The sequence below is a fragment of the Sturnira hondurensis genome, unplaced genomic scaffold (genome assembly GCF_014824575.4).
Source record: "Sturnira hondurensis isolate 20B ecotype Veracruz unplaced genomic scaffold, ASM1482457v3 Scaffold0021354, whole genome shotgun sequence".
NCBI lineage: Eukaryota > Metazoa > Chordata > Mammalia > Chiroptera > Phyllostomidae > Sturnira > Sturnira hondurensis.
The window spans coordinates 33524286-33551867 of record NW_028093985.1 but is presented as its reverse complement, the minus strand read 5'-3'; the positions used below and the strand labels follow the sequence as shown (position 1 = coordinate 33551867).

General features: G+C 40.6%; 1 protein-coding gene across 2 annotated transcripts in view; it reads left to right on the top strand.

The window, feature by feature from the left end:
• Positions 1-27582, top strand: part of MCC (MCC regulator of Wnt signaling pathway) — a 403428-nt gene that overhangs the window by 104965 nt on the left and 270881 nt on the right. For both annotated transcript variants that reach the window (XM_037032292.1, XM_037032291.1), the window contains exon 3: positions 1428-1642. In XM_037032292.1, the coding sequence (XP_036888187.1) occupies positions 1428-1642 (215 nt within the window). The remainder of the gene's footprint in view (positions 1-1427; positions 1643-27582) is intronic.

The window sequence follows — 27582 nt, the reverse complement described above, 5'->3', positions numbered from 1 at the left end:
TAGAGTATATGATTGTAGAACCACTATGCTCTACACCTGAAACTAATATAAAATAATATGGAATGTAAACTGTAATTGAAAAATAAAATTTAATGATCTTTCCCCCAAAAAAGCCATGTTTTAAAGACTCACAGCTTACTGAACTCACCACTATACCCGCAGCACCAAGCCCGGTGACGGTGCCCACGCCTTTGTCGTGTGTTCTGGCTGCTCAGACCGTCTGACCTCATGTTTAGAAAAGGTCTCTCCTTACACATCCCACCTCCCCAAGGTGGCAGCCAGAAAACGAGTTTCCCAGCCTCTTCTGCCGCTGAGGGGCATGTGATGCAGGCTCCACTGTCTGTATCCACAAGGACTTCTACTGAGTAGCCAGCAGCACAAGGAGTAGGCCTTACCCAAAACCTATTTTCTTTTAGTGGAAGTGAGGACTGGAGCATCAGGCTTTCTCCTTCAGTAAGCTTTCCAGGAACACTCCCTGCCCTTCTCCAGGAGGCTGGGTTATATATATACCTCTTCTCTTGGTCTACTTTTTACTTGCACTTTCCCATTGTATTATAATTATTAGCATATTTTATTAGGTTCCAATCTGCTGTAATATTTAAGGTAACACTAGCTGCTCTCAGAAACAACCAAAATTATACAGTGAATCAAACACAAAAGAAGTTTTCCTTTCCTAATTGTATAAAGTCAAAACAGGGTGCCTGGGATCAGCAGACAGCCCTGCTATAGAAGATAATTCAGGGGTCCTGACATCTTCCATCTGTGGCTTCACCATCTGTACCACATGGCTTTCCAGGGCGCCTTGCCCATTTGAACAAGGCCCAAAGGCAAAGGGCATGGAGAATCACGCACTGGGGGGCTTATGAGCCAGGCCCTAAAGTAGTCCTTATCGCTTCTGTTCACATTCTATCACTCAGAGCTCAGCCGCATGGCTACCCCTCACTGGCAGATACAGTCCAGCTTCCCACAACTCCTTCCAGGTGAGAGTACATCAACAACAGAAAATTATGATGAAAGTGTCATATCTTAACTTTCTGTCTTTTCACTTGCTTCTTTCTTCCTCAGCTAGAAAAGGAATTATAGTCAGATGCCTCATCATCCAGTAACCCTGTGTAAATCACAGACAGATGTGGCTCTGACCTAGCTTCCCTTTTCTTGGCTCTCCAGTGCTTTTGTGCTAAACATTTCTGTTTGTTGGGGCACATATTCATCAGATAGTTATTTCTGAATGCTATGCCTAAAACTGCTTTTATCTCTGGGCTCCCCGTGTGTTAATTTGAAAGAGAAAGTGCTTAGCATGCAGCCCAGCACCACATGTGTTCCGACTAGCTGGCACAAGGAAGCATTAGGAGGTTCCAAATCATTGCCTACTGGCCACCCACAGGCTAATGAAGAAAGCATCTTTTTCTTTTTTCTGCTTCTCCTAGGAGCCGTATCAGCAGCCAGAGAGAGCTGGGAATATGACTCGGGTGCCAGGGACCTCCACAGCCCAGACCTTCAGAGTCAGTCGGCCCTACAGAAGCTTCTCGAGTATGGCAGGAGCTCATCACATCAGCAGGCTGCTGCCCTTCACAAACTGCTCACACAGGCCCCTCGTTTCAGCAGCTCTGTAGGAGGAAGCTATCTAGAACTGGCCAATACGGTGAGTATGTTCTGGTTCACAGAACACGTCTTCGGGCCTGTGTGTATTTCCAGTGCAAATATTTTAATTTTGAACTCCAAGGGACATATCGGATATTGTCATTTTTAACTATCTAATAAGCATTGTACTGGTTCCATCATTGCCAATAATGTTAAATGCTCCAAACACTTATGGTTGGTGACCTTACTCATTTATTAAGAAAGAGCAGAATGGACTCCTAAAGTGTTTTTGGTCTCTAACTTAAACTTAATTACTAGAATATCAGTAATAGCTTTTCCACAACTAGAATACTTCTGTGTTACCAGACATTACAAATTAATGGTATATAATCCTTTCTGTTCTCTAATTTGGACTTTTCTCATTTGAAAACCAAAGAGGACAGTAGGTTTGATTTTGTTCCTGCTTGTGCTTTTAAAATATTTTCTGTTGAAAACTATGGCACAACTTAGAATGTAATTTTGCTTAGTTTAACCTTCCCCTTTCCTTTAGGATGAACCATTAGCACGAGGATCCCTGAGTGAAAAGCCACTTCTGAGTTAGCTCTGTGGAATGAGAGTGGGTGGCTGATGGCCTGGACTGTTTCAGGTGACACGCAGTCAGTTTAGAAACTGAGATCGCTGTCCAATCATTGTGGGAAAGGTCCATACACCTACCTTGCTTCTTGACATTGAAATTTGAATGGTGCAATAAGTATCTTAACAACTTCATTTATCTTATGTGTATTTACAGTCTGTTTTGATGTAGAACAGTGGTTCTCAGATGTTTTGCATTTGAGGAACATTTTCTAATGCAGACATTTTTGGGTCATGTCTGAAGGAACTAACAATTCCATATAAGCCAGCAATAATTAAAGCATTAGACAAATTCCAATTGAAGAACATTCTATAACATACCCAACCAGCGCTCCTTGAAACTGGCAAGGACATCAAGAGCAAGAAAAGTCTAAGAAAGAGAAACTGGCGCAGCTAAGGGGAGCCTAGGAAGGCATGACAGCTAAATGCACTGTGGTCCCTGAATGGGACATTAGGTACAAACTAAGGAAATGGAAACCCTAATAAATGTTGGACTTTAGTTAATAATGTATCTATGTTGGTTCATTAACTATGACAACTACATCATAATAATGTAAGATGTTAATAATAGAGGAGAATAATATGAGAATTCTCTGTCCTATTTTTGCAACTTTTCTGTAAATCTAACACTATTATAAAATTTCAAGTGTATTAAAAAACACACACACACAAGTACTACTAGGTTATGCCTATGTCTCATGTAATCTGTAAAAGCACCCATACTTATTGCACTGTCTGTCACTGGGTCACTCCTAAAGGACGTTCTTGCACAGCTTAAGTACAACCATCACCTATCCTAACCTTGCCTTGCTCAGGATATTAGGCATCAGTAAATATGTCATCTTTCTCAGGCTTGGGCTGGGACTTCGGCTGTGCTGTTACACATGATTTGCAGCAAGTTGGACTTCCTCAGCCTTTTTCAAAACAAACATGCAAGAGCAGTGTGGGTTATCCGTCAAGTTTATTTTGATCAAAGTTGACATTCATCAAAACACATTGATCAAAATTTAGTGGCACCTGCTGCGACAGATTCAGGTTTTATGTGTACAAGTGTTATGCAGCAAACCAACTGTTAAAAACTGTAGAAGTTGGCTATTTCCTACCTCTGGGTGGCTCTTAGCCTTTTTCAGTAACCTTTTGGGTTTCATTCTGTTCATCCCCCTCTCCCTGTTGGAGGCCAGCTTACACCCTGCTCCCCAGAGCCAGGTTCTCTCTGTGTGTCACTGGTGAAGCTTTGGGCCCAATGTAACTGCCCGCGATGACCTCTGCAAAAGCAAATGTAAGAAACATTCCTTTAAATGGCAAGCGCCCAGCTCGGGCAGGAGTGTTCACGTTACTAAAATTCATGCAGTACACCCTTAGAGTTTGCACACTTTTCTGTATATATGTCTATAAAAGCTTATGACAAGCACATTGTCAATGATGGTGACTGCTCATTGGACTACAATGAATAAGTAAAAAAAAATAGCTATAACTCCACAGAGAAATAAAGATTGTTGTACATACTCAGTTAAGATGGTCCCTTGGTGAGAACAAGCCAACAAGTGCAAATACAGGCATTGAAGTCCTGTGACGGCAATTATATTATGTATTTTCTCACTGAATTGAAAAAAATGTAATTGCTATTTACACTTGTAGACCCTCAATAACGTTTTGGACCCTGTGGGAGAGTGCATTGTGAGCCCTACCTCATCACCCTTCCAGTATTTTCATCATTTGTCATGTGACTGACGTCGGAGTCCCCCTGTCAAATGTGAGAAGTAGTAAATGATCGTCCTTTTATCCATTGTGCTTAGGGTGGTTAGTTTCATAGCAACAGCTGTTGCAGGGTCTGCTTACAGGGGCCCATGGAGCCTGGTCTGAGAAATATATTCCTTATTGGTGGCCAAAGAAAGCAAATAACCTCTCTAGACTGCACACTTGGGCAATGCCTTCCCTTACATACGCACATGAAAAATAATTTATGTTCCCTCTAAACCAAATGCTAAACTAATAAAATTAAGTTCTGTTCCTTTTTTTTTTTCTTTTAAAAGCAAAAGCCATTTTATCAGTGCCTCGTTTAGAGAGAGAACACACACAGTAAATCACACAGGAAAAGTTTAACATAAAATTTTATTAACTAGTAGCAGGGGATCACCTATTGAGAAGTAAAGAAAACTCTAATGAATACAGAAGCAGCAAATGTAAAAGCAACCACTCCCTCCAATGCGGAGACATAGTACCCAAGGAAGAAAGAGATGTAGAAGAGGACCCTCTCCTCACCAGACCACACGGAAAGGGGTCCCCTGGGTGGCAGAGAGGTTCCCTGAGATGCCACAGGCCAGAGCTGGAGAGCAGGAAACCAGACCTCTGGAATGTCAGCCCAACTTGCTAGGATGCCACCCGCTGGGGAGTCTGAAAGATTCATTGAGGGTCACCAAGGAAAGCATCCACCAAGGTGCCTGAGGAACTCCCTGGGAAGCTGCCTGTTGCAGCGCTGGCAAAACCCACTGAGAAGTCTCCCAAATGGTGCCACCGAAAATCCCTGGGGGTGAGCACCACTGGATGTCCTGGGCTGCTGGCTTCCACCCACCACAGGAGCAAGCTGGCCAGCACAGCAGAACAGGGAAGAGAATTCCCTTCTCCTCCAGTGTCCCTCCAGTGCCCCCAGTGGACAAAGGGAAAATGTTTACAGGGTCCATCTTCAGTTTCACAAACAGAGCATGCAAAGGCAGATTTGGAGATAAGAGGCAATAAATTAATAACTGGCACAAGCATTTTTAGAATTGAGAAGTTTCTGGGAGCTTCCTACACAAGCTTTTACCATTCTAAGCATCTCTTCCTTTTCTTCTACCGCCAAATACTTGCTGCTTCTCCTTCCGAAGACAGTAGATATTACGGCTTTGAGGCTTGACATACAGTTCAAAATACAAAGGCAACAAAATGATATATGTAGAAGCTTTGTAGCAATCAGAGTTGTATCTGAGAAGCTGGATGGCTACACTTGTATAGAGGAAAGGGTTTATTTTAAGGGATAGATCTTAGCCAAATGTGGAAGCTGGTAGAGCAATCTATTTAGGCTATTGATTCTGTATCTAGTATTGAGTCAGAAGTTTCTGTAAGTCTAGCAGATGAGCAGATAATAAGGAAGGCTAGATGTAAAGGAGAGCAAGGACAAGCCGAAATGCTTGGGATCACAGTGAGATCAAGGAGAACAAACTGGAACCTGCTTCTGTCTCTCACCATGTCCACCTTTGATGCTATGGGTGACCTGCAGGAGAAGCTGGTGCCCATTGCTAGCCAGCTGCACACACACCTGGCCCAGGACTCAGAAGAGCTGAAGGAGGAGACCAGGTGAGAGTTGGAGCAAGCCTGGTTCACCACATAAGTGAGTGGCAGATGAGAAACAAGTTTCAGAGCATAAAAAAATATGACTTCTTCCTTACTACCTTCTGAATTTCATGTAGACTATTTCTCATGACCATACGGAACCACGCAGGGAAGAGAACTCCGGGAGCCTAGTTCCAGCTTGGCTAGGCTAGCACAGTGCCAAGCTGCCCCAGAGCAGCGGCAAACTTCCAGTATAAGCTGAGCCTTATTCATAAAGCTGTGAGCAAAGCAATGAGAGACATTTGAGGTCGACGAAAAAGAGATGCAATGAGAAAGATATGTACCCTGTTCTCTGATGGATTTTCTCTCCTAAGATCTATATTTCAGCAAAGCATGCAAGAAGAAATTATAATGTTATCGAACTGAGTAGTGACATATTTAAGTATTATAAAATATAAAACATAACCAAGTTTTATTTTCTAGCTACCACACTGACAAACTGCTGAACAAAATGTCAGTTTCTTGATAGATCCCTTCCACAATGCTACTTGTTTTTTTTAAATATGCATTATCAAACTTCTAAATTTAAAAACATATTTTATTTATTTAATTTTTAGAGAGGAGGGAAGGGAGGGAGAGAGAGAGGGAGAGAAACATCAATGTGTGGTTGCCTCTCATGAGCCCCCAACTGGGGACCTGGCCTGAAATCCAGGTGTGTGCCCTGACTGGAAATTGAACCAGTGATCCTTTGGTTTACAGGTTGCACTCAATCCACTGAGCCACACTAGCCAGGGCTCAACTTTTTAATTTTATGTTAATGAAAGAATTAATTGATGTTAATTAAATGCAATTATGCTATAAAAGAAATCATCCACAAGGTATAAAGTATTGAACCAATACAGAAAGTGGATGAGAAGCTAGTCATTATTCATCTCCCATCTCTCCTCATTTAAAAGGTCTTCATTTTTTAATGTATCCCTGAATTTTTTATACATCCCTAAATTTCTTGGATTTTTAAAATTTTTTTATTGATTGATTTTAGAGGGTTAAGGGAAAAAGAAGAGAAAGAAAAAACAAACACTGATTTGTTGTTCCCTGTATTTACCCATTCACTGGTTGATTCTTGTATGTGCCCCAACAGTTGACTGAACCTGCAACCTTGGCTTTTCTGGACAATGCCCCAACCAACGGAGCCACCCAGCCAGGGGTCCCTGAATTGCTTTTCATATAGGGTACTTTGTATTTCTCCTTTCATAATTATAAGACACTATAATAATTATGGTACTTGTCAGATGTGGGATTACAGTTTTGAAATCTTTGGGTAAAAGGATGTGCCCTGACTTTATGGTAAGAGGAGTGCTGTCCTGGGAGCGCTGTCTTCCGGGCATTGTTCAAAATTAAGAGCAAGAAATTATTAAGCACAGGGCATGCTTATTACCCATTTTCATAGAATTGGGGCAACACAAATAAAATACTGCATTTTCAGAGTGGCTACAGAAGGCTCTAGAATATGGTGTGAATGAAAAAATTTCAGAATCTCAAATTGGCACTTCCAAGTGATTGAAGCTGAATTTCAATAAACAAATAAATTTGGTTGGATAGAGACAAACACATTTGGCTTTGTGTGGTTAGTCATCTAAAATGCCAGCAGTCTCTGGGGAAATGCACTGTTTGGTGGGTTTCCCCTGATATTTCAAACGATGACACCGCCTCGTTTCTACACAGGTGAGGACACAGTGTCTGCCTTCTGCATCCCGCTGCCCAGGGCAGCTTCCTTTAGAATCCTGTGGGCGAGCTGGCTCCCGGGTGGCCATTTGGCTCCATTCTCTGATTTAATTTCACGCTTACAGTTTTGTTTTGTTCTGTTTTTGAAAAAGTGATTTACATTTTTAAAGAAGCAAAACAAAGACAGTTATGAATTATGGCAATAAGAGAAGTGAATTTTAAAAACACAGACACGCGAGTTTTGCAACTCTGTTTATCCAGTGGTCCGAGCACCTTTTGTTCTTTAGGCTGTAACATCTGAGGGCTGGAATTTGGATTAGAGTGCTGTCTCTTGCCATACAAATCTATATGATCGTAATTATTAATACAATTCATCATTAATTGAACTTTATTTGATACAGAATCCATAGTTATATTACTTTAGAAAACATGTCAAATCTACACATTTCAGCCAAGACAGAAAAAACTTCAAAATATGTGCAAATAAATAAGGAGTATGTGTAGTAGTAGCAAGATAGATCAGCATCTTTTTTTTGGGTTTAACCACTTGACCAACTGTATAAAGATGGAGTTATTAAGAAGTCTTCACAAGCACTTTCTGATATCTAAAATACTCTTCAGTCATAAATTTGAGATGAAGTTCTGACATCCTGTTGAAATCACAATACTCCTCCTGGGAGAAACTTTCGATTTGATGGCAGTTTTCTTTATCTGTAACAATGAATATGCTCTTAAAGGACTGACCACTGCTGTCCCTGTTGTTCCTGTTGTTAGTGTAACATCTGCAGTTACAGGCTGTGCAGTGAAGTGACAGGTCCTTAGGGGAGAGGCTCCCTGTTGTCCCTCTCGCCCCCTCTGCTCTTCACTCACCTTGTTCCCGCTGTGTCTTTGTCACAAATGGCAGGACTGAATGATGTGTGTAATGGCCAGAGGAGTCTCCTTTCTCCCCTATAATCTGTTCAGATGTGAAGAGATAATATGACTCTCCTTACCCACAAAGTATCATCAATCAGACATACAAAAGGCAGACATACCATTCTTCAGGAGCTTTTAATCTTGGCAACCAACGTGATACCTGCATGATACGTGTTTGCGCTACAAGAGGACAGTGGATCCCAGACATTGCAATTTCATGGACTGGTAGCATTTCAGAAGATTGAAACTTGCCAACTTTTTATGTTGCCAAAAATCGACAGCCAATCTACCTACTGTCTAATGTCGCCACAATTTCATGAAAGAAAGGATTTTTGGGCACTAAAAGTAGGTAGGTATCTCTAAGTAAATAAGTGAAAAAAATAATAACTTCATGAAAGAATTCACATTGGCTTCTGTTTTCCACATTTCTCCATTTCCTGATGGGAACCCTGGCATGCAGGAAGCCCTGTAGCTGAATAACAAAGGATGTGAATTTTAGCAACATACACCATGTTTATGCTCTTTTCTCTGACTTTGGATGAGTCACTTAACCTCTTTCAGAGTCTGCATTCTCATGAAATAGGAATAATAATACATCCGTCATATGGTTGTCATGGGGACGAAACACAACAAGGCAGAGAAAGTGCCGAATCTAGCGCCTCGCGCACGTGGATGCTCAGTACCTAATGGCGGTTGCTAGTGCTGTTTTCCACATCTCATCAAAGGCAGGTCTCGAGAGTTCCTTACAACTGGATATACCTGGGGTAGAATTTGGAAACACAAACTGTAACAGTTCTTAAGAAATGAGATTGCCCTGGCTGGTGTAGCTCAGTGGATCGAGTGCGGGCCTGCGAACCAGAGGATCACGGTTCGATTCCCAGTCAGGGCACATGCATGGGTTGCAGGCCGGTTCCCTGCAGGCCAACTCCCAGCAGGGGACGCACAAAAGGCAACCATACATTGATGTTTCTCTCCTTCCCTCCTTCCCCTCTAAAGATAAATACATAAATAAAAACTTAAAAAAAAAAAAGAAATGAGATTGTTCAAGCACATTTCAAGATCTTTACCAAGCAGTTTTTTATGAGCTGGGTAGGAGCTACCTCAAAGATGTTGTCCTGAAAAATTATGCTGAATAATCTTGTGTGTAGAATTCATTTGGGAATACCAGATCATGAAAAAGGATAATAATTCCTACCTAGAGATGAAAGGTTGTTAAAAAACCTTTGTCTAACCTCTCCATTTAAAAGATGGTGACATGGAGGCCCACATCAAAATATCTGCCTAAAGTCATACAGAGAGAAACAGGAAAACTGAGGTTAGAAGGTGGGTTTCCTGACATACCTCATGTCGCTGCCCAGGACCGAGGGATGTCCCTCATTGTTGGCAAGAGAAGGGACAGCTGCTGGTGGGAAACAAGGACCCCTATGTCCTCCCCTTAGGGTCTCTGGTGTAGGACTCTGGTGTCTTTTCTGCTCTGCTGGGCGGTATTGGGTTGCTGTTCTCCTGTCCTCGAATCCCCTCTGCAGAGCCATGACACCTCAGTACAGCTGATCATTTGTTAAAACTTCAAACGAAAAGTCCATTACGTTTTTCATGTAAGATGGGTCTAGTAGAGCTTAGTTGTCTTTAACATCATTAAAAACAATTCTGTTAGGTTATATTGCAATAGCTGTCAACATAAATTTTTAAATAACATCAAAATTGCTGAATTTTTTACAGCCATTTTAATGTTGAAGATGTAAGAAAACACACAACATTTTTGGCATATTATGCTTCATTTCTTCAAGAAAGGTAAAAACACAACTGAAATACACAAAAAAGATTTGTGCAGTGTATTAAGAACGAGCCATGTGATCAAACGTGTCAAAAGTGGTTTGCGAAATTTCTTGGTACTATTGACATTTTGGCCAAATGATTTTTTGCTGTGGGGCTGTCTTATGCATTTGAAGATGTTTAGCAGCACCCCTGGCCTCTACCCATCAGAAACCAATAGCGGGAGATAGCTGACATACTTAAAATGGATATCCAAGTCAATAAAGTTTTTGGTGAATATGAAAAATGTGTGTTTCATGTTACAGAAAAACATAATGGACCAAGTATTAGCACACTTCTGTTCCATGCCTCCTGTCATCCCGGTGACCCAGTCCCATCTCCTAGGAACCCCCAGCCTCCTCATTCATCAGCCTGTAAGGGGTGATGCTGGCCCAGCAGGGGCCCCCAGGTTGGCTGCCAGCTGGCAATTGAGGGTCTCTGTTCTGAATGCCAGTGGCTGTGACATTCCAGTTGTTAAATATGTTTACTATCTCTTCTGCCCTTTTGGACTAGAACCATCTGTTGGACTAGAACAACAAGTCCATTTTTAGGACCTGATAAGTGTATGGACCCCAACAGATAGTGAGGTGGTGGGAAGCCATCAGATCTCACTCTCATAATAATTTAAATTATTTTTAAATGATCCCGTTGGGTAGTTCAACAAGGGTTCATGTTTTATTCTGTTTTCTACTGTCTTTGGTATCTCTGGTTAACAGGGATAAAGGAATTTTGCAAATTTTAGAGTACACACTAGAGGGCAGTGGCCCCATATCTAGACACCTGACAGTTACCACGTGCTTTGCATTTCCCTGCCCTCCTTCATCGACGGGAGGGGGAGCAGAGCCTTCTCCACATCATACAGATACCACTTATGTCTGAAGTGTTTTATGAAAACAGATCAGCTACTCGGCAGCACCCAGTCATTTCTTGTAGTTTCCCTTCCATCCTTCTTCAAATGACTTATCTCAGTGTAGCTTTAATAGTAGAGTTACTTATCATTAACAACTTAATGACCTTACTCTTTTTTTAAGACAAAACAAAGAAGAGACAGGAAACATACATTTCTAATTTGCTAAGGTTTTTGTGCCTCTCTGTATGTGCAAATCAAGTCGTGAATTAAGAACAATGAAGAAGAAAGGTCTGTGCAGAGGCAAAACCCGTTTGCCTGTCTGTGGAGCTGCCTCTTTCCCATGATTGCTGAACAGAACCGTGTTTCAACCCACTCGCTTTACCGCTCCTGTCTGTTCTTAAGTGGGACAGAGACCTGCTGGCTCCGAGAGAGGCACAGTTGGTGTGTCTCATAAAAAGATAGTGGGGGGTTGGCGGGCAGTTGAGTGGATTGAGAAACCGAGAAGCCACTGGGCAGAATTCTGCGGCATTGAACGGAGAGGTTCCAGTACAGCTGAACAGCTTAATGGAGTTCAAGAGGAAAGCAGAGGGACATTAAGAAGTATGTCAGTGGATTGTCTGAGTCAACCTTTGGTAGAATCTGAGGAACCTAAATAAATAATTTGATTTATTTTAATTACCTTTGGTTGTTTTTAATTACCTTTGGTTGTTGGGTTATTTCTTTGGAAGGGATAACCTATGAGACTAGATCATCTGAGACCCTAGGTTTATAACAGTTATATATGGAATGAATTTGCAGGGGCTTGTTTTTGAATTTGTGAGATCTGCAGATGTTGGTTCACCATGTTTACTATTTGGCACAGATGGGAAATAAGATGATCTTCTTCAGTTCGCCTAACCAGAGTCCTGGGTGGGAGAAAGGATGCTTGGACCTTCATAACTGCCTGTGCTCTCCGGCACAGAGATGGGAACTCCCTCTGCACTTCTCCTGGTGTTGCCAGTATTTATTGAGCATTTACTATATACTACATATTGTGCTTCCCATAGATCTTGCTTAATCCTCACAACAACCTTATGCCATACATGAGGTTATGATCTCTGTGTACAGATCCAAATCCTCCCTGTGTAGAGGATTAGGCCTGGCTGGTGTTGCTCAGTGGATTTAGTGTGGGCCTGCGAACCAAAGGGTCGTTCGCCAATTCGATTCCCAGTCAGGGCACATGCCAGAGTTGAGGGCCTGGTGCCCAGTAGGGGGTGTGCAAGAAGCAACCACACGTAGATGTTTCTCTTCCTCTCTTTCTCCCTCCCGTCCCCTCTTTCTAAAATAAATAAATAAAACATTTGTTAAAAAAGAGTTTGAGGATGAGGGAGATTGTCTGGGATGAAAGTGAGGATGTAACAGGCTGAGATTTGAACCCAGCTGTGTCTGACTGCAGCTGACGTTTGTAGCCAAGATTTATGTGCCCTCAGAGGAAGAAGCAATGATGCAAGCAATGCCAACACAAAATCATCCCTTCTCCTGACCAAACCTATAGAGTGCAGTGCTGTCTCACACCCTGGATTGGGTGTGGATTCCTGGTCTTATTCCATCACAGCACAGAAATGATGCCCTGGCTGGGCCTGGGTTAGCCTGAGCCATCTCTCTCTCTCTGTCTCTCTCTCTCTGGCTCTCTCTCTCTCACACATACACACATACACACACAGATAGAGACTCACTGGTTGGGTTTTCATTTCTCTGATTTTGTATAAGACATTGTCTCTGGAGGGTAATTAAAACCCTAGTGGATTTATGTTGGGGCCTCCCGACATGATTGTGTAGTTATTTATGCCCAGATGACAGGGAAGATTAGCATTAAATGCTGAGAGAAATGCTCCTGCCACTTTGATGCAGTTAGAGGCATCTATCAAAGATCACTTTGCAACTGAGAAACCTCAGTCTAATTGCCAAGAATACTGCAGGCTTTATTCAGCCAGACTTAACGGTAGGGAAAGAAAGAGTTAGTAGTGAGAGAGGTGGACCCCACCTTAACTTGTCCGTAGGCTCTTCAGCAGCGGAGGAGTAATCTCTTCTCCACTCACGTCTCTCTTGGGTCTTTGCGGTAACTGTCCTCGTACCATGGATGAGGGCAAAACCTTTCCCTAGAGACAGAAGCAGGCAGAAGGACTGATGTGTTCCTATTACTATGAGTAATAACTGGCCGCATTTGTTAAGTGTCTCCTCTGTGTTGGATTTTGATGGAAGGGCCTTGTCTGGATCATCTCATCTCATCTGTAGGTGGCCAGCCTCCCTCTCAAGCCTGACCCTCTCCTCCCCTCCCCCAACTACCCCTTGGCCATTTGTTTCTCCGTGGGAGGAGGTGAGGAGGCACTGCTTATCTTAAAGAATGGCATTCACATAAACTCAGGGAGCAGTAAGCATTGCCAGTGACTAAGGCAGAAAAGGATTAGAAGGTCTATGAATTACAATGTCAATTATACTACTATTGAGAAAAGCAATCACTTATTAGCTGTTAGCTTTTATTTCTTGCTCACAGACATCAGTATAATGTTTCATACTAAAATACAGGGTCCAGCAGAAGTAACTCCTGCTTGAGTGTGGTGGGTAGGGTAATAATATGGGTATAATAATTCATAGTTTTAATTTGAATGTTTCACCTGAAATGTCATATGGTGTGCTTGAATATGATATTGTTATGTTACAAAGTTACATGCTTAGGATTTTGGGATAGAGAAGGGGCGTTATTTGTGCCAGACCCTGTAACATGCTTAGTAGTACTGGTAACGCTATAATACCCTGATGTCAACCGCCTCTTCTTCCTCCAGTGCCAATGCCTGTTTGTGCCGGCTCGGTTTCCCCCTGCAGTGCAGAATCGGAGCTCAGGAGAATCTCTGCTCACAGATGAATTGGTGAGCAGTACAGGTTTTCATAAAAGATGAGGACGTGGAGATTTCTACCACATGTAAATCACCTCCCTCTACATACACATGTACACATGCACATACACACTCACCTCTTTTTAAGCAAAGAGGACCATCGGGGTCCACATTAGACATGTCCAGCTTCTTTGAGACCCTTCCCTGACCCAGACCTGAGGTTTTTTTCTCTGCATTGCACACCCTTGTCCCCGCCCTGGCCTTGCTCACTCTTCTCTCTTTCCTTTTCCTTCTTAGGAGCAATGCAGATTCCTGTCCTAACATCACATGTTGTCATCGAGAAACCATCTGTTGTTACTAAACATGTCCTTAGCAGCCTGTCCTTATGTACGTGGTTCACCCAAGTATTCCTTCCACAGAAACCCTTCCCACAAGAAATTCTAGGGGAAGAAAATTTTCATTTCATTATAGAAACAGGGCTTATTAAGACAGGATTCTGAAAAGAGGGACCATTTATAGCTTATTGACTGTGAGTAGTCTGATGTCATCCACCACAACCCAGACATCTGATGTTCAGCAGTGCTTGAAGGGGTTCATTAGCATGGGGATTTGTGGAGACGACTAAACAAAAGTTAGAAATGACTTAATCTGTACTCTATGGTGAGAACCGTAGAAAATTCATTATAAATTTACTGTAGCAGCCTAACTGTACATGAATAGGCATGGTGCTTCCTATTTGCCCTAACTTCCCCTTTGTTATAAAACCACATATAACCTTTAACCAGATAGCCCTGGTTCTGGGCCCTTCTGTATGACCATATTACTCTTGTCTCTAGGTTTGATTCATAGTTAGATGTTAGAAATTCGAACCATATCACACTCGAACACATTTTCTCCATTTGTGACCACTAATGGCTTTAATCTAGACAAAACATCTAATTTACAACCAGAGGTATAAGTGAAACCCTGTTCATTGCCTCCCCCCCCCACACCCTCAGAGTCATCTCAGGTTACTTTATTATAATGCAACCCAAACCCCCAGCTTTCACCACCGCTTTCCAGAGTGGGGGACATTTGGGTCCACCTCTGTTGGGCCTGGTTGGCTAAAAACATTTCCAGTGAATCCAGAAAGGTAACTGTAGTATCAGAGGGGTAAAACTAGATCAGGGTTGGCTGTGGTTGGATGGTTTAGATTCCTGTGAAATTTGACTGTAGAGTGGCTCCTTTTACAAGCAAAATGCAAGTTGAGGCTCTTGAAAGTCTGCCTTAGAATGAATTAAACCTTGATCAGAATGGCACCATGCATTGTAATACTTTCCATTAAGTAAATGGCTTTTACTTGTTCGATAAAATATTCAAGATTATCACTGAGATTTAAGTTTCTCTGGGCCCACAGCACTTTGGTTCTGGGCGATTGCCTAAGATAGCAGCCAAAGACTTTGCAGGGAGGCTGATGGGCAGGAAGGGGAGAATTTTCACTTCAGGCTCCTTGAAGGTCATTGGAAATATATTGAGAGCAACTTGGGCAACCAGGACAACTAGAATTAAATATACTCCCCCAGAAAGGTTTTGTTTTGAAATTATAAATTCAGTTTGTTTGAGCATTCTTACTGTGTGAATTACTAAAAGTTTGTCCATCTCTATAAGCACGGCCTGTACGATATATTACAGAGGGCTGTTGTCAGGGTTTGTGGTGAGAACCTCTTATTCCTGTCCCCCACAACTTATTTATAAATATGTTGCCAAATTCTCTGTGTAGGGAGCAGTTCTCAGCTTTCACATTTCTTTCTGAATGAGCCCAGTGGGCTAAAACTAAGGACATGAATATTTGTAAAACGGCAGCCCAGACCTGGGTGAGGTGTCAGCTCCCTTTAGATTCTCGGAAAGAAGGAGTGATCATCCTATTGGCACTAGTGTCTGTCTTCCCTGTATTTTCTGTGTCTCCCAAACTATGTAAGATAAGCATTTATGGTTTTTATAGTGGAGGAGAAAAACTTTTTAAAAATCTTAGTTGTAATCGGTATATATTCCAATTAGACGTAAGAATACTAAAAGAATGCTTACCAAAAGGAAGTTGAAAACGGTGTTTATCTTGGAGTAACTGATGATTTCAGTTTCTTTCTTTCTTTTTTTTTAAATTTTAGAGAGAGAGGAAGGGAGGGAGAAAGAGAGGGAGAGAAACATCAATGTGCGGTTGTCTCTCACATGCCCCTTGCTGGGGACCTAGCCCTCAACCCAGGCATGTGCCCTGACTGGGAATCAAACCAGTGACCCCTTGGTTCGCAGGCCTGCACTCAATCCACTGAACCGCACCAGCCAGGGCTCATTTTGGTTTCTCCAGTTTTGCTAATTTGCTCTTGAAATTTTCCTGCAATACATTTTACCTGCAAAATGAGTGAGAACTTTTCTACAATGAACATTATCTACATATTAAAAATGGTTTATATATATTTTTAAATCATACCTGGGCCCAAAAGTCAATATCTGTACTGTAACTTTGTTCTTGTTCCACGTCAACATTCCAGGTTCAGCAAGTGTAGAACCCCCTCTGTGTTGAGTTGGGTGCAGGAGGTTCAGAGGCTGTCTCAGAGAAGGCAGCCGACAGAGACCGGCAGATCCCTATTGCTCTCCCCACTCCATTTTTTTTTTCATTTTAATTGTTGGTCAAGTACAGTTTTCTGCCTTTTACCCTAATACCCGCTCCGTTTGTTTCTTCCCCTGCAACACCCCAGAGGCCACACCAGGCCTGAGTCGGGAACAGCAGCAACAGTAATAGGAACAGTAATTACACATTTGTGCCATTCGTCATACTTTTACCTTTCCTGATCATTCTCATCCGAGCCTCTGAATAACTCAAGAGTAGACAGTGGCCTGGCCTCAGCATTCCTTTCTCATACACAGCCCCGCTGAGGATTTTAAACGGAGCAGATCATGTTATTCTTCTGCTAAAGACCCATCGAAGGATTCCCAGTGAGTATAATTTACGCTATTTACAAGAGGCCCTGCGTGACATGGCTAAGACCACCTCTGTGACCTCATCCTTCCCACTTTCCTGATGAAATAGGCTCTGTCCACGCCAACCCCCGTATACACTTCAGGTCTTTCACTTGGTCCCCTTTTTCATTTGGTTCCTTCTTCCAGATGCTCTTCTTCCTCTTGCAGCCAATGACACCACCTTCTACTCTGGGCTAACTCTGTTTTATCTGTCTCAGCTTGAATATCTTCTTGTTAAGCCTTTCCTGACTGCTCTCTTTAAATAGGTGTGTTCTTACCTCTCACTCACTTCTTTCTGTAGTAGTTATTTATGGCTGCATAACAGATCACTCCAAATCTTAGTGGCTTAAAACAAGTAACACTTCAGGTCTCATACAGTTTCTGTGGGTCAGCAACCCGAGAGCAGCCAGGCTGGGTTGTCTGACTCAGGGTCTCTCCTGAGGTTGGAGTCAAGACCTCAGCCAGGGCTGCAGTCATCTGAAGAATCTCTTTCCGAAGTGACTTGCTCACAGGCCTGGCAGGGTAGTACTGGATGTTTTCTATGTCCAATTAATTGTTTATTTGTTTATTATTTGTTGGCCCCCACTCATTCATTCTCTATCTCCTGCAGCCAGCCCAGTGCCTAACACATAGTTGATGCTCAATAAATACTTATCGAATGACTTGGAAACCCCTACCTTGTCACTCAGCTGATCATTTAAAGCAAAAAGTATAAATAAAGATAAAATGAACACTGCTGGTTAATGTTGATTTCATCCAAAAAACTTTAATTAAATAATTGGATGGGCATAGAAAGTGTTGATTTCCTCTTTATTGACTGAAACACTTTGATTTATTTCAGTTGTGAAGCTTGTAACATATGATTTAAGTTTTCATAATTGGTTTCCTTCATTAAAAGGAAAAAAATTGAAGTGAAACTCTTCATCACAGATTTGTCTTTTGTGTCTTTTTGTATGGGATCATTTCCTTTATTTCAATATATTCATGAACAGAAGTTATGAATATAACTTCTGTACTGTATAGTACAGACTAGTACAGAATAGTACAGTATAGTACTGTATAGTACAGAAGTTATGAATATATACTTCTGTACTGAATATACAGAAATAATCAAAATAAATATTTAGTATTCCCATGTTAGATACTCTCAATAGGTAGGAATGTTTTTAAAAATCAAACTGCGCCCTGGCTGGCGTAGCTCAGTGGATTGAGCAGAGGCCTGTGAACCAGAGGATCACGGTTCAATTCCCAGTCAGGGCACATGCCTGGGTTGCAGGCTAATTCCCTGCAGGCCAACTCCCCGCAGGGGACACATAAAAGGCAACCATACATTGATGTTTCTCTCCCTCTCTCCTCCCCCTCTAAAGATAAATAAATAAATAAAATCTTTTAAAAAAATAAAAAATAAATAAAAATCAAACTGCAATGGTCACATGGTCACTTATAACTTTTCCCTAGTAGATGGTAAAGTCTGAGAAGCCACCAATGTACCCACTGTGTGTCCTTGCACTCAAGTGTGGTCCATGAATCAGCAGCATCGGCTTTATCGGGGATTTTGTTAGAAATACAAATCTTGGGCATCACCCCAAACTAAGTGGATCAAAACCTGCATTTTAACAAGTTCTCCAGTCACATGCACATAAAAGTTTGAGAAGCACTGCTCTTCCTACAGAACCAGGCTTTGCAGTTAAGGAAGTCTTTTGTACTCCAGAAAAATGGAGCATTTGCTTTTCTGGAGTCAGGTTCAGGAATAAAGGCTCCATCTTCTCCTAACTGGGAGGCTTGTAATTGAGGAGATATTTTCAAGTGTTCCAAGTGTTAACCACAGAACATCACTACCCTTTAGTTTCCCAGTGTGGTCGCTGCACCTGCCTGGTGCAGTTCCGCTCATATCCAGAAGGCTGAGCTCTCATTTATCTTTTACCGCAAATTAGTAAACAATTTGAAGAACCGGTTGTTTCTAGTTCCCAAACACTAAGGTTTGAAAACTGGGGTCGAAGTTACTGAAATTAGGTGACCCTGATAATAATATTTTTCCCTGTTGCTTTTGGAAAAGCTTTTTTATATCTTTTGCTGTACAAAAAAATGTTGGTTTTTAAACTCAGCTATGGGAAAGACATTTTAGTTTCATTTCTAAACTCCAAATTAAAAATAGAAATTCTACACTTTCATATTTCAGTAGAAATGGGAATTGCTTATCATTCTTGTTACTGTTTTCTTTAGCTTGAGCAGTTTCAGTTGTTCTGAGGGTATTTTGCAAAAACAGAGCAAAATGACTACTGAAACGTGAGTGTAAGATGAAATACGGTTTCACACTTATTTTTTCTTTTTAATAAAGACTGGGCTTTCAAAAATTAGAGTGGTTGAATTTCCTGAAGGCATTTATATCATTGTGTCAACTAAGAACGAGTAGGATATCATATTTAAAATATTTGAGAAAGTTATTATTAGTGCTCTGTCGATGCCCCTTACAGAGATGTTAAATGATTGACACCTAACAGATTCTCTTCATAGTTCTAAATTCTGGTCCAATTTTATTTTATTTAAGGGCAAGATTTCACCTGTGTACTAATTTACCCACCATGGTTTTCATTCAACGACCTCCATGTGCCGTCATGGGGCCCAGCCTTGAGTTGCAAAAGAGGAGGGTATAAGATAGAAAGGAACCACGTTTTCTGAAGTAATAGTTTGACCAGGGAACTCTGTTAATTATTAAACTAGTTACTGGCTCCTGCAGTTTTTAAGATATAAGACAAGTGCTTTGCTAATTCTAAAATAAACATGTATTTACCCAGATATATCAATATGTGGAACAAGTAAAGAGAGGACTTGCAGGTTATCAGGCTTCTGGGCTACTTAATACTCTGTTGCTGCCATGGTGACATTTAAATTGTTTTTTGGCTTTTTTCTTCTTGCAATGACTCTAGTGAATTTTCTTAATCTTGTCTCCTGTATAATTTTATCACCACTGGAAAATCTGTTTCCTGACATGATTCTTAATTTGCATTTCTTACTTTTTTCTTTTTTTCCAGTATGGTTCTCACTAAGAATCTGTTGCCATTCCTGCTACTGAAATTTAGATTTTTGAGACAAACAGCTTGTGTATATATGTGTGTGTGTGTGTTACTACATAGTAGGTTTGAACTTATACATATAAATGTGAGTTTTTCTGGGAAGACACACTTCATGCATATAATAATACAGAAATCCAAAATATTGTTTGCATTTCTGCAGAAGTTTATATACATCATTAAATATGCTAGTGAGTCAAATTATTGAAGATTAGGAAACAAAATACTTTCAGAATAAGGATGTAGAAAAATACCTTTTGGCTATTCTGCTTGACACATGGAGTTGCTTTTGTAGTATTTTATGGTGATGACCTTGGTACTCTAATGGCCATGCTGTCATTCAGTACTTTTTAGAGCAGTAAGGAGAAGTCCAGAATCAAATTATGCTGAGAGATGGCCACTTTGTGCTAGGTTTGCCAAGAAGTAGGCAAGGTACTAGGAACTTCCAGTCTGTCTCCTCCAAGAAGTTTTGTAGGAGGGAGGGGCCTGGTGATGCTTACATGACAACGTCCTCAGCAGTTTCACCGGGACGCACGGCAAAGGATACTCAGTAGTTCCTGGAGCCAGCACACTTGAAGACTGTTGAACGTGGGAATCTTGTAAGAATTCAGCCTTATGCTTAATTTGCGCTTGGTCTCAGATTTGTTACATAGGAAATATAATTGAATCATACACAGATGGAAGCAGAGATCTAGTTTCTTTCGAGTTGAATTTTGATTTGAAAAGGAAAGATCAGATCCATTCAATTCCCATTCATCTTCCCTTTCTCCAACGCACAACAAATGCTCAGCCAGTGGCACGTGCTTTCCCGAAGCCTGGTCGGCAGGCTACAGCGGCAGGACGGTCATTCCAGGCGGTGCACCCACATTTGCCACATGTAGTCATCAAATAAGACCATGTCACAGGACAGGGCCAAAGTTCCTGTTTTAGTTCCCTTTCAATTCTTCTGTTTATGTCAAGAAAAGAGCCTCATGATGGTGTGTGGAGGTCTTGAGTACCTCCCTAAACTTTTCTAGCCTTCCTTACAAGGAAAAGGCAGGCTGCAGGTTCAAAGCTCCAGGTAGGCAAATGTTTAGCTAGAATTTATTTTTACAGTTGCTTTCTACTTAAGTCAAATTATAATTATTTTCTGTTAATAATAATATTATAAAATTGTTTATTTTAAATAAATATTTTAAAGTATAAATCTATGAATTAGAGGAAAAGAGTAAGTAGAATGTAACACAGATGGTACATGGCCTGGCAAAAGCTGTAAAGGTGGTACCGAAAGAGCCTTAATAAGTCCATGCTTGTACAGAAAAAGAACAGGCTTTGGAATCCCATGAGTTAGGCTTCAGATTTACATACGTTTGGGCACTTACTAACTTTGTGCCTTTAAGGAAATCATTTCCTCTCTCGGCTTTTGTTGTACTTACCTCAAAAACAGCAGTAACAGTGATACTATATATGTGAATATATAGTAGAGTGCTTTAAAAAATAAATGTAAAGTCAGTCCTCCACATCTGCAGATTCAACCAACCAGGGATGAAAACTATCCTATTCAGAAAAAAGTGCTCCATTATTGATGATGTGAGCTGTGTCGTTAGGCCCACCATGGTTGTGTCTGTACTCCTCATGCACAGAATATTTTTCTTGCCATTATTCCCTAAACAATACAGCATGACAACTATTTACATAGAATTTACATTGGATTAGGTATTTTAATGATCTATGGGTGATTTAAAATAGAAGGGAGGATTGCATAGACGGTACATAAATACTATGCCAATTTATATAAGCAACTTGAGCATCCATGGATTTGGGTATCCCTAGGGTCCTGGAACCAATCCCATGCAGTTACTGAGGGACGACTGTACTCAAAATGGAACTAAACTCTTTAAAATGCCATCATTATAATTTCCTTAACAAGTCCATCTAATCCATCTCCCTATGGTGTGGCATCAATAACGGGAAATTATCTGGCCTCCCTCTTTGTGATTGGTTTGCTTCCCCTCTGTCCTTCTTATCTGTCATACAAAGCACTGAAGTGTCCCAGTGCATCGTGTGATAGTTAAGATAAAAATCTTAAGTCTGTAAATCTGAAAGCTGAAATGCTATTATGACCGTATTTTTCCTTTTGATGTTTACAAAGCAGCTCTGGAATTTCTGGGCTGCCTGGACACTGTGAGGTAGCCGACTTACTGGCACACCTTTCCCCGTTGGCCTCTCCATCAGCCCATCCACGCTGGCATTGTTGAAGACCTGTGGATACATTTACAACTTACACAGCCATATGCTACCATCCCATTTTCAATTCCACCTCTGGAAGGAAGGTTTTATGGAAAACGTTTTGCTCGGGGTGGTGGACATACTGAGAAAGGTCCACGCTGCACATTGTGATGGCTCTTTTCCTACCACCGTCACATGCACTCGCCTCCTTATGTGAAGTGCTTCTCTAGCATCTGGCCCTACGCTTCCCTTTTTGTTCTTATCACTCATGAAAGCGACTGCTGGCACACCTGTACATATGTGCACTGTGGCACATTGATTTAATAGACATGCTCATTAGAATGTCACGTGCTCAAATAAATTTCCTCATGTCCATTTTAAGATAATGCAATAAACTCACTTTCCCAACAAACTCAGAAACGGCAAGGCAAGCCTCGTATGGACCCAAGGGTCTGTTAATTCCACATGTGGCCGATTCCCTGAAGGGAGATGTTTGAATACATTTTCTTTAAGTGGGTTAGCTAACAGAAAATGTAATTCATATGCTAACGTGTGTCAGGCAGCTGAGTTCCAAGATTCAGTTCATCATTATCTGGGATTGTGGGTTTAATCAAGTTTCTTCACTTAATCTGAATGTGTTCGAGACTCAGCTTCCTACTTTGAGGAAAACCCTCACCTTTTATTTCTTTTGGATCGTCCCCAGTTTTGTGAAATCTGACGAAGACAGCCAGTGAAGTGAATCTAATTTGGATGGTTTATGGAGGGAGAATCAGGGAGGCCTAGGAGAGAGTTTCTTTCATTGAAATAGCTTTGTCCGAGAAGACATTTTCACCACACTGTTGCATCTGCTGCAGTCTTATTTCCATTTTGCTTTGCTTATATTAAAAAGGAATGCTATTAAAACAAAAATTTGGTGAAATTCACATATATATATATATTCAAGTAAGTGGGTTGTGCTGAAGGCTGTGTTGTTTGCCAGATTCTGCATGTCTGCCATGGGATGGAAGCACGGTTCAGTTTACCCTCTTTGCTACAAAGCCAGCACATGTAAAGGAGTTTATTTGCTCAGAGTTGGGCATCGGGTGTAATAGAATTATGTGCTGTGTTTGTGTGACCCTGCCTTTTATATCCCTGTAGTTGCTCATTTGTTCATTTTTCAGATGTAAATTAAAAGTGGAGATTGCAGATTAGACGTGCCAGGGCTCATGTAGGCTATGTGAAATTTAGTTTCTCTCACTCTTTGAACTTACTGGATCATGACAGAAATATAAATGAACTCTAAGAGAACACTCAATTCTTATGAGAATTCATTTCTGACAAAAATAGGTACTTGCTTTTGCTAGCAATGAGGCCTACAAATTTATATTCCCCTCTGTTCTTGTTATTTGTTATTGTTGATTCCATTAGTATTACTACAAAGGATTGTAAGCAATATTCTCAAGTTTCTTTATGTCCTTCAGTTGGGAATGTGATTAATGTTAAGTAGATTCTCCTACTTATTAGAAGATGCATCTCTTGAGAGTATGCTTTGTGTCCAGGACTGTCTGGGCACTCTACAATGAGAAATAATCTAATTACGTGAATCTGCTGCTATCTTTTAGAAGGTTATATGGAGAATATTTGATCTCTATGAATGCTATTAAGATTATTTACATACCATAATTCAAACTTGACTTTTATAAACCAACTTTGTGACACAGAACTTAGTATTAAGTGAACTATTTAACATCAATGCTATTTATTATTTATGTTCTATAAAATATCAATTTCATAAGGTTCAACCTAACACATATAAGTTGTTGAACACCTACTAGATAAATAACTGTATTTAGCATATGAAGAATATGCTTAATACTCTTAAGCATCTCTTAATACTCTCAGCACATTTTAAGATTAGCTTTTATTTCCCATGTGATTCATTTCCTTCTGTATCATTGGTGCCAGTGATGGGAGGTGCTTGAAAGATAATTAAAAAAAGGATTAAACATGATCAATATGAACAAAGCAGGCAAAAACAATATTTTGGGGATGAGAGAAAAATAAGGGTGGTTCTTGTTAGTTTGGACAATGGTCTGTGCAGGCTTCCTCATGTGCCATGATGTGACAATGACAGGCTCTGAAGGGCCACCAAGAGGCCGAGGGTGGTTTTAAGCGGTTGTGTCCCTAATAAGTGGGAAAATAAGACAAAATTCTGGAGCCTGATTGGTTCTGGAATATGAAATTCTAAAACAATCAATGAGATACAAGCAGGAAAGAAGGAAAGGAAAAAGGAAAGGAAGGGAAGGGAAGAAAAGGAAGATAGGCACCATCAAGGATGTGGAACATTAGATGGGTTTCCTGTTTAGAGAATGATAAAGGTGTTGGGGAATGCTGATTCAAACACTGTTAGGAAATTCTGTAAGAGTGTGATGATAGTTTAATTGAACCATGTTATCGGGTATCCTTAATAAAGACATTCATTCCTTGATTCTGTCTTCATTTAAGAAATAAGACCTCTTGCCCTGGCTGGTGTGTCTGAGTGGATTAAGTGCCAGCCTGTGAACCAAGATGGCTGGTTCAATTCCCAGTCAGGGCTCATATCTGTGTTGCATACCAGGTCCCTAGTTGGGGGGCCAGCAAGAGGCAACTGATCAATGTTTCTTCCCTTCTTTCTCCCTCCCTTCCCCTCTCTCTATAATTATATAAATAAAATCTTTTGAGAAAGAAAGAAAGAAAGAGAGAGAGAGAGAGAGAGAAAGACAGAAAGAGAGAAAGAAAGAAAGAAAGAAAGAAAGAAAGAAAGAAAGAAAGAAAGAAAGAAAGAAAGAAAGACAGACGGACCTCTCCCTAGCTGGGTAGCCATTTTGGTTAGCATGTCATCCCAATAGGCCAAGGTTCCTTCTATCTCTGATCAGGGCACATACAAGAATCAACCAATGAATATATTAATAACTGAACAACAAATGGATGTTTCTTTCTCTCTCTCTCTCTTTCCCTGCCCCCCCCATCCACATACTATCCACATACAAAAAAATAAAGTTGGATCTTTACATCACACTATCTTAAAAAATTAACTTGAAATGTATCATAGACCCAATGTTAGAGCTAAAACCACGAAGGTATTAAAATAAGTATAGAAATAAATCTTTATGGCCTTGTATTAGGCAATAGTTTCTTAGATATAACACCAAAAACATAAACAACAAAAGAAAAAAGTAGATAAATTGTACTTCGTCAAAATTAAAAACTATGTTGCTTCAAAGGACACTATTAAGAAAGTGAAAAGGCAATCCACAGTATAAAAGAAGATATTTGCAAATGTATATGCAATAAGGGTCTAGTCTCCAGTTTGTATAAAGAGGTCTTACAACTTAAAAATAAAAAGGCAACCCAATTTTTAAATGGGCAAAGGATTTGAGTAGACATTTCTCCTGAGAAGATATACAGATAGCCGATAAGTACATGAAAAGCTCTCAACCCCATCAATCATTAGGATAATGCAGATCTAACCCACAATGAGATACAACTTCACACCCACTAGGATGTCTATGTACAGCTTCTCCCCATCATAAAGTAGAGCATTCCCAAGAAACCTTTTATAAACCAAGACAGCATAAAACAAAGAAGCAATTACCTTAGGACACTGTTTACTATAGATGCACAAAATAAATTGAGAGAAAGCACAGATGCTCACAGACACAGTTCAAAGCCATGGAGGCTTGATGCTGAAATGCTGAGTGTAGTTCCCAAGGAAGGAGCTTGGCGGTGCCACCCTTAATGTTCAGGATGTGAGCTGCCAGTATAACTGCCTACTGCAAAACAAACGCTGAATGATATTTTTTGCTATGAAAAAAAACCAAAAATCTTCTTTGGAATTTTTTTTTAGTTAGCAAAAATAGGTACTAATGTAGATCTTATGTAAAAGTGAAATGGTGGAAAGTAAACTTTAGAAAAGCAGGATACCTGTGGTCAAAAAGACAATATGGCCCTGGCTGGTATGGCTCAGGGGATTGAACGCCAGCCTGTGAACCAAAGGGTCACTGGTTCGATTCCCAGTCAGGTCACATACCCAGGTTGTGGGCCAGATAAGATCCCCAGTCATGGGCGCACAAGAGGCAGCCACACATTGATGTTTCTCTTCTCGTTTTCTCTCCCTTTCCCTCTAAAATCAATAAATAAAATCTTTTTAAAAAGACAATATGTGTAGGTGAGGCTGTGGAGAAATCGAAACCCTCAAACATTGCTGGTGGAAATATGAAATGATGCAACTATTTTTGGTAAACAATTTGATATTTCCTCAAAATGTTAAACACAGAATTACCCTATTACCAAGCAATTCCATTCCTAAACATATACACAAGAGAATTGAAAACATGTATACAAAAACTTGCTCACAAATGTTCACAGCAACATTATCCATAATAGTCAAAAAAGTGGAAACAACTCAAATACCCATTAAATGATGAATGGATAAACAAGATGTGGCAAAACCATGCAGTGGACTATTATTTAGCAATAAAAAGGAATCAAGTCCTGAGACATGCTACAACATGGAAGAACCTTGAAAGCACACTAAATGAAAGAAGCCAAAACCAAAGTGCCACTTATTGTTTTATTCCTTTTATGTGATGTGTGCAGAATAGTCAAATCAATACAGACACTAAGCAGATTTATGGTTGGGATGAATCTGGAGTAACTGCTAATGAATATAGGTTTCTTTTGGGGGTGAGGAAAGTGTTCCAAATTAGATCACGGTGATGATTGCTTAAGTCTGTGAATATAATACACTTGATCTTAGCCAAAAGCCTGAGAAGTGACATGACTATACTGAAAAACCACTGAATTATACACATTAAAAGGTTAATTTTAATGTATGTGAATTATATCCCAGTAAAACTTATAAAAATATTTTTCAAAGACTTATTTATACAATGTCATGATTTGGGATAAGATAGCTGGGCTGGAACAGGCAGAATGATTTGGAGTCGAGCTGTCTCATGAAGTTATAGTTACCAATATAAAGAGATAAGTCCTGGAAGATGCCACTCGCAATAAAGTGCAGAGCCAGGAGAGAAGGGAGGGCTCAAGCACTGGAAGAGGAGAGGAAGAAGGGGATTGAAAATGACTCCAAAGTTATTAGACTGGCAACCATGATTCCTCTTACAGAAATTTGCCAGTTGAAATTAAAGCTGATTTTTGGTGGAAAGCTCAGTTTCAGACATGGTTTATGGTGATGGCAAGACTTAAAGTGTCTGGTGGTCCCATGAAAAAAACATTAATGGGTTTAATGTTAAACACAAATAAGGGTCATGACTAGAGTTGCCAATTAAAGAGCATTTGTGTAGGAAGAAAAGTTTAACCTTAAGTGGAAATTGTGCAGAACAAGTAAGAATGGCTGGAAGAGGGAAGTTGACTTATCAATATAGTCAAAGAGCCTGTAGGAACACGCTACCATTTTAGCCTGTGCACTGGCACTTTGTGGACAGTCTAGGATGAGGGCCTTCCCCAGCCCGCGCCTCGGATCGCCTGTCTTCTCCCATCAGCTCGGTACATTGCCAGGTGAACTTCCTCCTTTGTTAGAAGGTCTGTGAGCCATTATAGTATATTAATTATTTCTGTTCCCCTTTTGGTC